Raw genomic sequence first — 17,439 nt, 5'->3', positions numbered from 1 at the left:
ACTGCTGTTTAATTGCCCTATTCTGAAGACTCACTATCTGAGTGTCATTCAAGCAAAGACAATGCTTTCAATGAACTTTTCTCGGATGTCTTCCTTCAGAAAGTAATCTTCTTGCAAATTTTCAGTGTGGTGTATGCATTTAATGCAGTCTTCCACTGTGACATCAACATTTGCTCCTACAAATAAATTGTGCACATCTTTCATTCTGAATGTACAATTTCTGAATGTGATCTTCTCTTTCACTACAGCTCATACATTTTCTGTTGATTTGTATTGGCAGTGATATGAGGGGCAGCCTCATAGCATCATGGCCCATTTCTGCTGCTAAGCTGTTAAGTTCACATTGATTATTAAGGTGCTTGGGGTGCCTGACTTCCACCTACATCTCCACTTTTCTTCTGTGGTCTGAAGTCAAAACATTTACCTATTCTAGCTCCTATACAATTTCTTCTTTTTTTACTTGAATTAGGAATTTTCTTCTTTTTTCTTTAATGATAACTGGCATTATCCATTACAATCACACAACGCTCTTCTAAACCATGAAATAAATCTAAAAACCAGTGCTTCAGTACATCACCACTCCTTTCTTAAAGATAATCATTGGATTTGAAAAATGGAAATATGAACTTTGCACCTTTGATAAAGCCGTTTTCAGATGATCCTGCAAGACAGGCATTAAGTCTCTTTCCTTTGATAGTATTTTCAATCCACCACTGCCTTTTAAATCCTGCCACGTGTGTTGTCTGGCATGATTTTCATTAAGGCAAGTCTCATTCACATACTTAATAGAGCAATAATGATTTTCTTTCCCAATTAGGTGCATTTTTCTCAGCAAAGCATCCCTAGCTCAGGTTTCCGGGATCGATTCCTGCCTCGTGATGACTGGGTTTTGTGTGATGTCCTTAGGTTAGTTAGGTTTAAGTAGTTCTAAGTTCTAGGGGACTGATGACCACAGATGTTAAGTCCCATAGTGCTCAGAGCCATTTGAACCATCCCTAGCTGCTACAATATCAGATCTCTCCATCAGAAATGTATCACTGCATTTTCTGTACCTAAATTCCAAAGATTTGAGTATTCTTCCACTGAAATGGTGGCCTCCTGTAAGAGCCATCTTGTCATTTAAAACATCTGCTACCTTTTGCCTTATAGGATACTCACCATGGACATAAAATTCCAATACAATGCAATCAATATCTTTCTAGAAATTGTCCAAATCAGTGACAGTTCTTCTTCCACTAACATCTTTCCTCAGGGATTGAAACTTCATTTCCTGATCAGAGGTCTCTGTTGCCCATGTTTCTGCAAATATTCTCTGTACAGTTTTTAGTGAAACACCAAACACCTTTGCTGCTGCTTTGCACACATAAGTGAATGCTGGATAGTGAGTATAAAAAAAATTGCAAAGCCATGCCTGCAGCAGCATAAATGGTACACAGGATTGGTACATAAATCCTGTTAACAACAGATATTCATTTGCTAGCCGTTGCTTCTTATGATGCTACCTGGATGGCACCTGTGGTGGGAATGACACTGTGACTACAGGGTGGACTTAGAGCAATGGACCAAGCTGGGCAAGACCAAATAATTCTCATTGGCAATTAGTAAAGGAAGGAAGAGGTGGGATGGGATGGGAGAACTGACCTGCCCTTCTGAACTGTCACTTCACTGGTCTCTAGTACAGTATTATTTTGTCATCACTCTTGACTGGTCTGGTGGGGCCTGCAACAGTTTCCTCTCCTGTGCTAACCTCATCTCATAGTGTATACCCCTAATGTCTTCATTAATTGTAATATTCACTTCGATCTTTTTCTTCCCTTACAATTTTTGCCCACTACGGCTCTCTCTGGTGCCTTGGAAGTTAGTTCCTGAAGTCTCAATATATGTCATGTACTGTCTGGTCTTGCTGTGTAGTATACATCTATTTTTCTGAGGATTTAAAAGATCTTGCACCATTTTAAGTTGTACGGCATTTTTTCTAGGCCAATAAATCCCATGACTAAACCTTGGTTTTTCTTAAGTCTTGCTTCCTTATCAACCACAATGTCAGAGCTGTCTAACAGCTTCCTTTGCCTTTCATAAACCTAAACTGATCATCATCTTGTAGAACCTCAATTTTCTTTTCCATTGTTCTGTTCGTTATTCTGGACAGCAACTTGCATGCATGAACCATCTATCTGACTGTATGGTACTTCCCACTTTAGTTTGCCTTTCTATCTTTGGGATTGTGTGGATGACATTCTTCATAAAGCCTGGTGGTTTATATCCATAGATTCACTATACTAACTGGGATACTTATTTTGTTGCCTCTTCCCCTAATGATTTTAGAAATGCTGAAGAAATCTTATTTATGCCTTCTGCTTTGTTTGATCACGAACCTCCCATTACTCTTACAAAATCTGGCTAATACTGGACTCCTGTGTTCTCCATATACACACATATTACATCTACAATCACATTAGAGGAGAACTTTGTATTCCTTCCACCTACATATAGCATCTCATCTATTTGTTTAACAGTGGCATTCCAAAACTTTTCTGTATGCTGAATTTTCCCTTCCATTTATAATTTCCCAACCAATTCATTTTCATTTTTCTTGGAGCAATAGTGTTTCAGCTTCCTTATCCTTCCTATTGATTTCACTTCTGAATAACTTCTATTGCTCTATTCCTTCCTTTTCATGACCATTCTTGGATTTCTTTCTTTTGTTGGGCAGTTCCAGCATTTCCTCTGGTGCACACAATTTCTTGCAGTTACTTCTTATACCTCTATTTTTCTACCAATCTTCTGTGATTATCCTTTTTAGGGATGTCTTCCTCAACTGAGTTACCTGATGTGGTATTTAGTATTTTAGTGTCAACAGCCCCAGAGAACTTTGAACAAGTGTCATTAATCCTCAATATTTAAGTATCACATTTCAATATACACTGATTCTTTCTGAGGAATCTCTTAACTCTACTTGTCATCACTACTAAATTATGATCAGACTTTACATTTGCTTCTCTGTACATCTTAAAATCAAATATCTGATTTCAGATCTCTACCTCATGATGTAATTCAGTTTTTATCTTCCTATCTCCCAGCCTTTTCCAAATATGAGAGTTATCCCAAAAGCAATGTCTCAACTTTTTAAATATAAAGAACATTTGTTTACATTAAATTGTACATAGTTTTGAAGCTTTAACATTTTTCTATTTTGATACATAATCACTTCAATGATGCATTTTTGTAAATTCTGTAGCAGTTTTTGTATGCCCATGTCATACCAGCCCACAGTCATGTTATTGAAGAACATAGAACTTCATCTTTCACCTTCTTGTTGTCACTGAAGTGCCTTCCAGCCAAGAATTCTTTCAATTTGGGAAAAAGTAGTAGTAACTGGGCACTAGGTCCAGAACATAGAGTGGATGGGTGATGACTTCCCATCCAAACTGTTGCTCAAGATCCCCAGTTTGATGGGCAATGTGGGGCTAAGTATTGTCATGAAAAAGGCATATGTGCTTGCTCAGAATTCCTCTTCTTTGGTTCTGAATCACCAGTCTTAATTCTTTTAATGTCTGACAATACCTGTCAGCATTTGTTGTTGTCCCAGGAACAACAAAGTCAACCAACAATATCCCCTTTCAATCCCAAAACAAAGTTGCCACAACTTTACCAGCAGTCTGTGTTCTTTTGAATTTTCGCATCTTGGGCGAATCGGAATGCTGCCACTCAGGTGATTGTTGTTTGGTCTCTGGTGTAAAGCAGAAAGCCCAGGTTTCATCACCTGTGACTATCGAATGCAAAATTTTCTTCTTTCCATCTGCATAGCATTTAAGAAATTGGCAGAAAGCTTCAATGCGTTGTCGTTTGTGGTCTTCTATCAGCATTCTTGGGACCCATGTTACGCACACCTTCTGAAATTTCAACACTCAGTCGAAGTCCGGTGAATAGTGCTTTGAGAAACACCAGGAGCAGCACTGTAGAGCTCATTGAGAATGATCCACCAATCCGGAAGTACAACTTGTTCAACCTTCATGATTGTCTCTTTGGCAATTGGCTTTCTACTTCTTTACTTGTCATGAGTTTTAGTACAACCTACTGCAAACTCTCTACATCACTTGTGGACATTTTTGACATCCATACATGGGTCTCCATACACTTCTGTCAATTATGAATGAATATCAATTGAATTAATGCATTATGCTCTCAAAAACCAAATAATGCATGAACTTCACATCTGGCAGTAGTGGCTAATAGGAGCTCCATTACAATTGGCTGCCAAGCCAAGACTGAAGGCTCCAGTGGATGTCCAGTGCTTCTTGTAGAGAGTGGATGGAACAAAGAGAAGAACAATGTGGTCAACAGCCATCCAAACAATTTCCCTGCTGCCCCAGCACATTGGAGACCCTACTTTTTGGATTATGCTTGATATCTCCTCCTCTTGTGATTTTTAAAAATTCTCTACATTATTTCTAGCTGAAATATGTTGTAGAACTCAAGAGTCATTCTGCTGTCTTATTCCTACAACTGAGCCTGTAAGCTCCCATAACGACAGTCCATCCTTCCCCCACCATTGCATTCCAATCGTCCATGATTATTAGATTTTTCATCTCCCTTTACATACTGATTTTCTTGTGATCAATGTAAAAATACAACAATCATTATAATAATAATCATCATCGTCATCATTATGAATAAGAAACTCACCAAAAATATAGAAGATCGATGGCCATCCCACATGATCGGCAAGGACTCCAGCTGCTGGCATTGCAATGACAGTCCCAAAATAGCTTCCAGAGAAGGCTATAGTTGCCAGGCGACTACGTTCCAGTGGGGGAGCCCAACGTGCCCATACTGCATGTATTGATGGATAAGTCACACCCTTAGGAACAGAAACCAATTTACACTATACTCTAAGGATATGACGGCCACTTTACTGTTCCAGAACCACAAACACATCTGCATTCAGCACAGAATGAAGAACATGGACAAATGATACAACTATCACAACACTGATTTAAATAATCACTAATTTCAGTTATTCAGGAATAATTCTTCAAACAATATGTATACTTCAGAAGCACACAACTTAAAACACCCAAGCGTTGCACAGGATTAGATTCCTACATATGGCAACATAATACAGCAGATAATCTTCTATGTTCCTTTCCATGGTTGCTGACAATGGTGAGCAATCACATTATTGTAAAGATAAAGTTTAAGGTGTTAAGTTCTAAAAACAATCAGATCATTAATTTGGAAGCACTCAGGTATGGATCCAGGATACAGTTCTGCAGGGGGGGGGGGGGGGGGGGAGGGGTGTACTGGGACAGGGAATCAGGGAATGGGAGGCGAGAGAGATGTGGGTGGGCAGGGGACATGGCTTGTTACTGCCTCCCAATGGCAAATAAAACTTGCAGTCAGACTCACTTTAGGTGTGGTACAGTTGCCTAAGATTTTAATCATAATAACAATAAAATATATAAAATGTATTAATACAATAATTAGTGCTTAGTACACCATTTTAACACAATATCAAAGAAATTGCATTCAGAGAAAGACATGATTTGAAAAACATTTGTTAAAAATTTGAGAGGTACATCTGCCATGCAATTAACTTAAGAACTGTGGTGGTGGTGGTGGTGGTGGTGGTGGTGACAATAATAACAATTGCATTTGGCTTGAGAGCTGTAACGGCTACATGCTCAAACAATTCTGATATTGTTGAAATAGACAAAATACAAAATTGAAGTGCGTCATCTGCATGATTAGTATTTCACTTAGTACTGTTATTTAATTTGGATAGGGGTGGGGTAAGCTGTGGGGTTGGGGGTGGGGCTATCCTGTTTTTGTCAGTCATTTCTGCTTACACTGGGGCAAGTTACTGGTATATATATACACGAGAATATAGTGTAGATTCTGTGGGGAGTAAAATACCCCCCCCCCCCCCCTCTCCCCTGTCCACTGTAAAATCTCCCGACTGTACCTAGTTGCAAAACCCTCTCCCCACCTTGTCTCTGTATGCTCCCACAAGCAGCACTTTACCATCCCGCCCTCCCTACTCTGCTATCCCTCCACCTCCCTGCCCCAGTCTCCTCCTTACCCCCACCATCCATATTGCTTCTCCCGTCATGTGCTGCTGCCCACAGTCTGGCCTTAGCAACCAGAGACTGGGATCAAGTGTGTGTGTGAGTGAGTGAGAGAGAGAGAGAGAGAGAGAGAGAGAGAGAGAGAGAGAGAGATTCTGATGAAAGCCTTTTTGGCCAAAAGCTTACTTGTTTCACAGTACTTTTGTTGTTCCTATCTGTAACTTAGCATCTCTGCTATACGGTGAGTAGCAACTATCCTTTTCATAATATTGTCATTAATCAATGCTGGATTTTCCATTGTTGCATTTTGCTTAACAGCTTTTCTTCCATCCAGTAACCTAGTACTGTTTTCCTTTGTTGCTATTTTTGAACACATTACTATGCTCAGTGTTCATTCTTCTTTCTGTTCTTTCCTGTGTTTTTCTTGTTATCTTCAAACTGCACCACACACTCTACTTACAAGCCACACTGTTTCAACTGCCACAGACATGTACAACAGAAAGCTGCAAGACCATATTGATGGTTCATGCAGCATCTCCGATTGTTCGTGCAGCATCTCGTGTCCCACATTACTCCCGCCATTATCATTAATCCTAGACCTTCAAATTTATCACTCCTCCCACATGTCTCTCCATACCTTCCTGTGCCACACGAAATTGTACCTCAACCTAATCTGTTCACATCTACCATTTCCCCTCTTCACACTTCTCCACAAACAGACCTGCAGCCCACATGACAATTTTTTTTTATTTGATATCATTGTGTTTTCACATCAATTTCAGTAGGTTTCCACCTTTCCCTATTGGCCTACTCCATCATATTTCATCTATTTAGTCCTTTTCACGATTCTTCCCATGTGTTTTGGTGTATTATTACAAATTTTTTGCATTTATTTCAACATTATTTATGTATTTTTATGTGTTTTTATGATCCACCATGGATACATGCTCCTTCCATCTGCAGCAATACAGGAAAGTTCCCTTATCCCTAGTCATAACACAGTCCTACATACTGTTCCTACATTGTTGCTTGGCTCATGGAATCCTCCCACCCACAAAGTCTTACCATCAAATTACCCATCACCAGCTGCAACCTCTTGTAACGCTGGAAATGCATATCCTCCTATTTCCATCTATTGTGCTATTATTTTCTTTCCTTGCTTTGTTACCTCAAGATATGACATTTCTGTCTCTTTGTATATTGTAATTGTTTTACTGTTTGTATATATATATTTATACATTTATGTCGATGTATAATTGGTTTGTTTCGTAAATATTATTTGTATTTTTACGCTGGGTCTTGCCTAGGGAAAACTGCTATCGAACGATTACGTCGATAGGTCGTGTGAAGAATCAAAGTGTGTAGGATCTTTGGTAGTGTTAACTCTGCCGCGTGGAGCGCGGGCTGAGCAGAGGGAGTCTGGCTGGAGTAGCGAGTGGAGCAGGTGTGTTGTGTGACGCTCCCGCGAGTTGCCGCGCTTTCGGGGTTTGGCAGCATGTAATTGCGATCGACTTGCGATGATAGTTTCTGACATGGTGTCGCGGACGGGAAACATTAACTAGCGCACATCAAGAGCCCGTTTCGTCTGGTGACCGTGTCGAGAAGAAGGCGCGCCAACATCCAGCTTCTGCAACAGCGACGGCCGACAATGAGTGACTGTCGCCACCTCCTCGACCGACGGCTTCAAACCTTCAATCAACCAACAAGGAAGACTGGACGCACGTAAAGTTCTAGAACTGTATGGCAGACCTCAGCATTTCAAACTGTACCATTTTAGTAACTATAATTACAGCAACTTAGCATGAACCTTTGTTGCTCATTGTCCCAGTTGCATTACCAAGCAGGGTCCCTTCCTTTTCCGGAATGAATCCGAGTGTCGTTGAAATTCAAACGCCAGCATCAATTTATTTCACTGCTTTAATTTCAAAGTTCAGTCATAGCTGGCTACAGTATTTAGATTGCACAAGCACAAATTAAGAGTGCGAGTTTTGTTACCGTATTTTAGTTACCTGTGACTGCAGCTCAGCTTGGTACGTACTAAATTTTTCTATTGTTAATTGTTCAGAATCATTTAATTCAAGTTCAAAGTTAAATCTCTTACTTCTAAATTGCGTAGATTCAAGTAGCTTTTGAAATGATTGTTGAGGTAGTCCAAGACTAACCGTGTTTTACTGAATTTCGATGTGCTTCAGAAAGAAAGCTCACTATTAACTTCAGTCACTAAATTAACTTTCGATTTTCCGGTTTTATTAATTCTTTTGCTAAATTAAGTCAGGGTGTAGCGAAATTTATTACTTCTGACAAACTTTCAGTTTTCACATTACACGTGTCAACCTTCAGTTGCCACGCTTCTAGTGCTAATTATATGTGTAATAACCTTTCTTTTTCAGTTACTATAGTAATTGTCCTTAGGACTGGCGACCGTGATTTCCCCCAAATCTCAAATACCTAATTACCGCTAGTTAATTGTTAACGTAACGGCTGCACATTTACTGTCTTTATTAACTTTACCCCTTTTCAAAATTAATTTCCACCAGTTTCATTAGCACATTTCCTTTCATTTAGATGTAACCCTTTCCTCCCTCTTTACCGACAGGTTAACTTCGGTGACGATTGCTTTTCCAAAATTCCCATTAGGTACACGCGGTTTCATTTTTTCACTGTCATTAAGGTCGGTAAGTGAGGGGGAGGTTACACGTGGCGACCTGGTGACAGGACAATCTTCGGATTTGAGGTTGTTCTGGACACGAATTTTGCATCGTGCAAATCTCGTAACAAAGTACTGGTTATGTACAGGCCGTTACGTCAGCGAGAATAAGTAGTGGGAGTAATCCTAATTATATTTGAGATTTGTCATTATATTGAAAATTATTAAAATGAGTGAAGGCAACAATTACCAAAATTTGGTAGATTTGGATACGGAACAATCGGTCGAACAGTGGGAAACGCGCACGGCGGTTCCCATTGTTCAGGGGCAGGCGGCTAGCATGAAAGACGCGACTGCCGAAACGCAACAAAGAGCAGAAATGGAATTCCAAACTTTAGAAAATGTTTCGGAATCGGAAGCGAAAATCAAATCTGTACCCCTTGATGATGAATACGGGGGAACATATATAGAGGAACCAGCTACGGAAGTAAAACCGGTAGTCTCCGGGAATTTAACTGATTTATTGAATGTTTTGATTAATGAAATCAAGAGTCAATCGGCAGAAATTATAGCTCTGTCTGCCAAGCAAGAAGCTCAGTCTGAAAAAATTGAACGAAAGCTAGACAATCAGAACAAAGCTATTAATGTTGTTAACAACAATGTTGGAGTTGTTAATACAAAAGTTGATAAAATCAAAGAAGATATTGTTGTAATTAATACCGAAATCGGTAATCTTAAACAGGAAATGATAGGCGTTCAGGCGGAAATTGCGAGCATAAATACTCGTTTTGATTCCGAAATTAGCAGAATCGAGAAAAGTGTAGGAGAAGCAGTTGCTCCGATCATCGAGAATAAGGTGACGGAACAAATTCAATTAGTGAAAAAAGAGGATCAACAGAAGGTGGAAACTTTAAAGGCTTTAGTGTCCGAAGTAGACACTAAAGTGCGGGAGCAGGCTAATACCTGCGAAGAGAAAAAGAGGGAAGTGGAAACGCTTGCGACAACCACTTGCCAAGTAATTACGAGAGTGTCGGAATTAGAAAAGAAACTTGACGAAAAACAGAGCTATATACCAATCTGTGCACATAGTTCGGAATTGTTGACGAAAGAGGAGCGGTTCGACCCATTGAAAAAAGGCGGTATACACGCGATGGATTTCATTAAGAATTGTGAAAGAGTTTTACCCAGATCATGGACTAATGAGAGAAAAATTAATGCGGTTATTGATGTGCTGGCTGGTGATGCCAAGCGTTGGGGCTTAAACCTCAACATTACTAACCTAACTTTTGACGAGTTTAAAAATTTGTTTCTGGCTGAATACTGGTCAGAGCAAAAACAGCAAAGTGTCTGGCGCGAATTTGTCGTATCGAGGCCTTTCGATGCGAACTCGCGCGGCTCGATGAAGGAGTTTTGTAAGGGCTGGATCCGCAAGTTGGAATATTTGCGTGATCACCGCACGGAATCCGAAATAGTCTGGGAACTCTACAAGAAGCTTCCAGATGATACAAAACGCTACGTAGGAAGCAATTATAGGACAGTCAATGATTTCCTGGAAAGAGTTGAGGACGAGGACAATTGGCGCAATAATCGCGACAGTGGTAGAGGCCGTGGTAACAACAACGAGTAGCACAGCAACCACAACAATGATAACTATGGGAATAATGCATACCGCAATCTTGGCAGCAATAACAATAGTGGTTGGGGCCGTAATGACAATCGGTACAATGCAAATAATAACAGGAATGACAGAAACCAGTATCATACTAACGTGATACGGGCTTCACAGAATAGTAATAACGCCAGAGGGTGTGATCAGCCGCCTCAGCAGCATCCGGGGAGCGTATCTGCTGGGACGAGACAGGGAAACCATTAGCCGCGCCGGTGAGGGGCCGAGCGGGCGTGGAGAAATTTTGGCGGCCCAATAACAGGAGAAAACCCAGGTATCGTCATTATGAAAATTCCGTGTGGAATAATCAACGGCGGGAGTGTGTGCCAGTGTTAGGAGAAAGGAGTGCGCCCACGAGTAGTAGATCAGCTGTAGACACGGCAGTAGAAAATACATTCACTGTCAGTGAGAACAATTTTAGTGTTCCGGAAATCGATTGTAAAGTGGCAGCTGTAATACCCACAGCGGAACTGGAGATTGAGTTTAAGAATGATTCGCAAGTGTTGAGAGAAGATCAAATGTCGGATAACACGTCCGTCATCGAGCGAGGGGATGCAGAGAGGGATGAGGTCTGGCTAAGGCAGTTCGGTCGCTTATACGACGAACTAAGAGATTATAGGGGCCTGTATGGGAGAAGAGTTTATGGGGAGCGCGGGCAGGATTTGCCGCGTCTCGTCCCGCAGGAAGATAGTGTTTGTGAAGTGATAGAAAGTTCTGCCCCTAACCGGCAGACTTTACCAGAAATAGTTGATGTTAATGGGGAGCACGAGCAAGATTCCTCGTGTTTCGTCCCGCAAGAGTTGGATGTTGAAGTAGTAACGGAAAGTTCTCGCCCTGACCAGCAGGCTTTACCGAAAGTTATAGTGGTAGAAGTGGCCGACCCATCCGACGCAAAACTCCAGTTTAAGCATTGCGAAAGTATTAAGGGAAAAGATTACGAGAATTTTAGTGATAGCCGGACACGATTGGTAGAAAAGCACGTAGATTACAGCGAGTATGAGGTTAGAGCTGACGTTATACGGTCAGATGGTAGCAGTGTGGGTTGCGCAGATCTAGAGGAAGTAATTGCAGATACTACTGGGCACATTCCTCCAGGTAGATTGGCATATGAGATCAATCTGACCAAAGAGGAATCAACGAATGTGACAATTAGTAAATTGATAGCAAAGCGACACTCAATAGTTGACGAGTTACAGGAAAAGGTTTCGGTATTGGAGGCGAAGCTACAGACTAAGCCTCAGGACAAACGTGTTGAAATTAAAACTGTAAGTGAACAGAGGCTGAAAAAGCCGCCAGATAAGCCGGATTTAGGATCAAAGCCGGATGGTTTTTTCTGGAATGACCTGGATATAGACGAGGATTTACTGTGGGAAAATAAAGAAACAGTCGAGGACAAGTGTAGACAGATAGTAGTGTCTGTTAATATACATGACCTACAACTAAACGTCTTGATTGACACCGGTGCAGAATTGAGTGCTGTATCTGGGAAAATATTTGAGTTACTGAAAGACAGACCTGGCATCGTAGTTATGCCAGTAAGAGGAGTGAAAATTATCGGTGCTACTGGGAAGGCCAGTAAACCGGTCACAAAACAGATTTTTGTCCACTTCAAGATATGTGGGGCACGATTTGAACAAGAGTTTGTCGTCGTGCCAGACTTAACTACGGAAGTAATTATCGGGTTAGATTGGCTATTAAAGTACCGTGCAGTGATTAATTGCGAAAGCAAATCTTTGACATGTATGTCACAAGATAAAACAATAGTAGTTAGTTTTGACGAGGCAGGAGACGGTGTGCATAGGCAATACCAGCCTGTACACATTGTTAACTGGCCGGATGCTATTGATGTAGGTATGAATTTGAACTACTGTAATGTGAGGAATCTCGGCATTGACAATATTGTAGAAAGTGATTTGGAAAGTATTGTAGACGGTGTGTCAAACGTAACACACGAACAAAGACGAGACCTGTATGAAGTAATAATGAGGAATAAGAGTGTGTTTCCAGACAAACCGAGTATTGGTGTGAAAAAAGATCGTTTGCCAGAAATAATGAAGCTAAGAACCGATGCTCGCATACGTCGTCATGACGCTAAAACGCGTTTTGCTAAGTTTGCAATCGGAGACTTAGTACTTGTAAAAGCTCATGAGAAATCGAGCGAGATAGACAATGAAATCTCTAAATTTAAGTTTGTTTATAATGGACCATATAAAGTCATTGGTATACCTCACACAAATGCTTATTGCTTAGAGTATCCAAGCTCTGGAAAACGATTAGGTATACGGAATATTGTAGACTTGAAATTGTACCAACCTAGGATCGATTAATACCACACAATGGGTAACTTGTACAGTATGTAAATATAGAGAGTAAGATTTAAGGATGTGCCATGTTACGATGCTTTTGCCTGACCTAGAGGTCATTAAAGAAGTTGTAATTAATAAGTAATTAATTTTGATTAATCAATTTAAGTTTTAATCAATTTAATCATGATCTAATCAACTGAAAAATCCAAGCTGCTAGTTTAAGTTTTCAGCTGAGTCACAGTAGATTAAGGAATATAAATATGATTTTGTAACTAGCTGTCAGATTTCATGAATGTGTGTTTTACTAGTCATTGCCGATGTACTTAGACGCTGTTTTAAGTTTCAGGCTAGCACATGCGTGTGATGATGGACAGTGTTGAGTTATCCACTGTGATAGTATTAAGGGACTCCTTGAGATTACTCGGGAGCGAGTTTTTCCTAAAGAATTCAGTGAAACGGACGTTCTGGAAATGCCGTTACACAGGCGAGTGAGATCAAGCGTGCCGCACAGGCGGGCGCGACAATACTTGCGAGGCGAAGCCGCTGTCGGCTCTTGTGCCGCTGTCGGCATTCTTTGTACTCGCGAGTACGGAATGTGGAGTTGCTTTTCTTCCCGGACAGCTGATGTGAAAGAATTCTGCTGTCAATATTTATGTTTTTTTCGATCTGCTGTATATTATTTTCTTGTTTAGCGTTAATTGGACATGACGAGAAAATTAATTATGAAAAGGTTACATAAAAATGTGTATTCTATGTAATTAATCATTAGTTTGCGTATTTTGATATACCTGTTTTTTATGACCATGTACTCTGATTAATTTTGCAAATAGTATTCCATTTCTTGATAGTGTTACGAATTTTGACGATTTTAGAATAGCTAAACCATTTTCTATGTTTTCTATGAATTTTAATATGTTGTCAACTTGTTTTATTTTGTGCAAGATGACAAAGTGGAATAAGATTAGGAGTGTCTCCACTCAATTATTATTGTCTAAAAATTGGTTTATGGTTAATTAGACGAATGCTAAATTTTTTTGATGTTTTGAGCATATGCATTTCCGCTGTTTCTTTTTTGGGACATTTTCCGAGTCTGTTTACGTTACACGAACATCCTCAGACAATGTGGGGCACGTGTAACGCCGGAAATGCATATCCTCCTATTTCCATCTATTGTGCTATTATTTTCTTTCCTTGCTTTGTTACCTCAAGATATGACATTTCTGTCTCTTTGTATATTGTAATTGTTTTACTGTTTGTATATATATATTTATACATTTATGTCGATGTATAATTGGTTTGTTTCGTAAATATTATTTGTATTTTTACGCTGGGTCTTGCCTAGGGAAAACTGCTATCGAACGATTACGTCGATAGGTCGTGTGAAGAATCAAAGTGTGTAGGATCTTTGGTAGTGTTAACTCTGCCGCGTGGAGCGCGGGCTGAGCAGAGGGAGTCTGGCTGGAGTAGCGAGTGGAGCAGGTGTGTTGTGTGACGCTCCCGCGAGTTGCCGCGCTTTCGGGGTTTGGCAGCATGTAATTGCGATCGACTTGCGATGATAGTTTCTGACATGGTGTCGCGGACGGGAAACATTAACTAGCGCACATCAAGAGCCCGTTTCGTCTGGTGACCGTGTCGAGAAGAAGGCGCGCCAACATCCAGCTTCTGCAACAGCGACGGCCGACAATGAGTGACTGTCGCCACCTCCTCGACCGACGGCTTCAAACCTTCAATCAACCAACAAGGAAGACTGGACGCACGTAAAGTTCTAGAACTGTATGGCAGACCTCAGCATTTCAAACTGTACCATTTTAGTAACTATAATTACAGCAACTTAGCATGAACCTTTGTTGCTCATTGTCCCAGTTGCATTACCAAGCAGGGTCCCTTCCTTTTCCGGAATGAAACCGAGTGTCGTTGAAATTCAAACGCCAGCATCAATTTATTTCACTGCTTTAATTTCAGAGTTCAGTCATAGCTGGCTACAGTATTTAGATTGCACAAGCACAAATTAAGAGTGCGAGTTTTGTTACCGTATTTTAGTTACCTGTGACTGCAGCTCAGCTTGGTACGTACTAAATTTTTCTATTGTTAATTGTTCAGAATCATTTAATTCAAGTTCAAAGTTAAATCTCTTACTTCTAAATTGCGTAGATTCAAGTAGCTTTTGAAATGATTGTTGAGGTAGTCCAAGACTAACCGTGTTTTACTGAATTTCGATGTGCTTCAGAAAGAAAGCTCACTATTAACTTCAGTCACTGAATTAACTTTCGATTTTCCGGTTTTATTAATTCTTTTGCTAAATTAAGTCAGGGTGTAGCGAAATTTATTACTTCTGACAAACTTTCAGTTTTCACACTACACGTGTCAACCTTCAGTTGCCACGCTTCTAGTGCTAATTATATGTGTAATAACCTTTCTTTTTCAGTTACTATAGTAATTGTCCTTAGGACTGGCGACCGTGATTTCCCCCAAATCTCAAATACCTAATTACCGCTAGTTAATTGTTAGCGTAACGGCTGCACATTTACTGTCTTTATTAACTTTACCCCTTTTCAAAATTAATTTCCACCAGTTTCATTAGCACATTTCCTTTCATTTAGATGTAACCCTTTCCTCCCTCTTTACCGACAGGTTAACTTCAGTGACGATTGCTTTTCCAAAATTCCCATTAGGTACACGCGGTTTCATTTTTCACTGTCATTAAGGTCGGTAAGAGAGGGGGAGGTTACACCCTCCTTCCACAATGACCTCCATCTGCTCAGATTCCACCAATCGTTAACTTTCACCAACACAGTCCTACAAAACCACGTCAATTAGGCCCAAACCTCCTTGCAATATATTCTGTCCATCCACAAAATTATCCTGGTACGCAACCTCAAATTCCTGGATCTCATATCACACACAGATTCTTGCTCTCCAGGGACTAGAGCAGCATGCACAATGCCATCTCAAAAAACTCTCCAACCTGTTCACTTCCTACATCCACCTAGGACTATCACTATCCATCATCTCTACAACAAACTCCAGACCTCCCCCATGTCCCCTCATAGGTGACAAACCCTGTCTCGTACACCTACTACATTCACCACACCCTCGAAAACCCCCTCCCACCACCATACAGAATCCAGAAGTTAAACAGACCTGCAACACAGTCATGAACCTTTCCTCCAAAAGCCTTAGCCTCACAAAAGTACCAGTCTTTTGGAAATGCTTCACTTTTTGCCCCACTCCCAAATTCAATAATGCTGGAGTTGTCCTCTCCTCCTCTTTGTCCTCCTTTGCCATCAAACCTACTAATCAAACTCAACCAAAGACCAATGTTGAATCCTGCCTGACTCACTTCACTCCTTCATCCAACCGTGATCCAGGTCCACTGCCCTCAAATCACCCCCTGTTAACTTTCCAGAATTCCTTAAGCTCAAACCTTGCCTCACCCTCATTCCCCAAATCCTTAACATGCAAGCGAGCCTTACATTTGCAGACAGAACCACAATCCACCACCTAAAGACTGATACCAACCTTACAATCCTACCTGCTGACAAGGCTCCACCACTGTTGTTTTGAACAGCAAGGATGACCTGGCACAAAGACGCCACCAGCTGTCAGATTCATTCACCAACAAACCCTGCCACAATGACCCCATTCCAGAAATCTGTCAGGATCTCCAGTCTGTCCTCAAATCCTTAGGTCCATCCGAGACCTCTAACTGGAGTCCACCTCTCCGCTCACCCCTACCACGCCAGCACTCCTACCATCTACATGCTCCCTAAAGTCCATAAACCCAGCCACCCAGTGTGCTCTATTTTGTAGCCCGTTACAGTGCCCCATTGAGAGAATCTCTGTCCTCATAGACCAACACCTTGTAAATGGAGACCCTGCTCCAGCATTACTTTTCCTCAACAGACGTAATCAATTCCAAAAAAAAAAAAAAAAAAAAAAAAAAAAAATATATATATATATATATATATATATATAATAAATAAAAAAAATAAATTCAGATTCTGAATATGTTAATAATATATCAGCTGTTTTTCTAAAAGAATTTCCTATGATTTTGTACACAATGTATTATATTTCAGAATAAAATCTGTAGTAAGACATTACTTTATTTTTGTTGTTACAATCAATATGTGCTAGCTTTGAATGTACAGTTAAAATTACTTTTCTTTAAGAAATATTTGAAATTACAAAATATATGGCACACTTAAAATTTCTATTATTAATTACGCAATCTGACAAAATCTGTTAGGTTTATTTCTGGATTGATTCATAAAATAATAATATAAATTGGTGGAGATTTGTTTGTCAAGAGAATTTGTAAACCCTTTGGAATATTATTGTTACTGCAGAGTGAGGTGGTAGTGGGCATGCCTCTGATGTGATCGGACGTATTTTTATTTTTGGAAATAGCACTGTAGTTTTTGGTTTTGTTGACGTGGAAATTGTAAAGACAGTGTGATATTGAAAAATGTGAGAGAATAAAAATTAAAGTGAAAATGAAAAATTCATATCAGGCAATTCTTCAGAACTTATTATGTCAAAAATTTCAGCTTCAAGAATAACCCCTAGACATGAGGAACTGGACCCAACCATGAGAAAAGAAGATAAGTAAAATGTTTATTGTAAATCTTACTCTTCTCAAAGCTCATTAACAGAGTTAACCATAAAGACAGAGACAATCAACAAATTATATGAGTGAGAGGTAGATTACATACAACCTTCAGCCTATTACCGGCAACTTACCCTCCTGTA

General features: G+C 40.1%; 1 protein-coding gene across 3 annotated transcripts in view; it reads right to left on the bottom strand.

The window, feature by feature from the left end:
• LOC126101581 (vesicular glutamate transporter 1-like) overlaps positions 1 to 17,439 on the bottom strand; it is a 134,337-nt gene that overhangs the window by 75,974 nt on the left and 40,924 nt on the right. For all 3 annotated transcript variants that reach the window (XM_049912234.1, XM_049912236.1, XM_049912235.1), the window contains exon 5: positions 4,687 to 4,861. In XM_049912234.1, the coding sequence (XP_049768191.1) occupies positions 4,687 to 4,861 (175 nt within the window). The remainder of the gene's footprint in view (positions 1 to 4,686; positions 4,862 to 17,439) is intronic.

The sequence above is a fragment of the Schistocerca cancellata genome, chromosome 9, assembly GCF_023864275.1.
Source record: "Schistocerca cancellata isolate TAMUIC-IGC-003103 chromosome 9, iqSchCanc2.1, whole genome shotgun sequence".
NCBI classification, from domain to species: Eukaryota; Metazoa; Arthropoda; class Insecta; order Orthoptera; family Acrididae; genus Schistocerca; species Schistocerca cancellata.
This window is presented reverse-complemented; position numbering and strand designations above follow the sequence as displayed.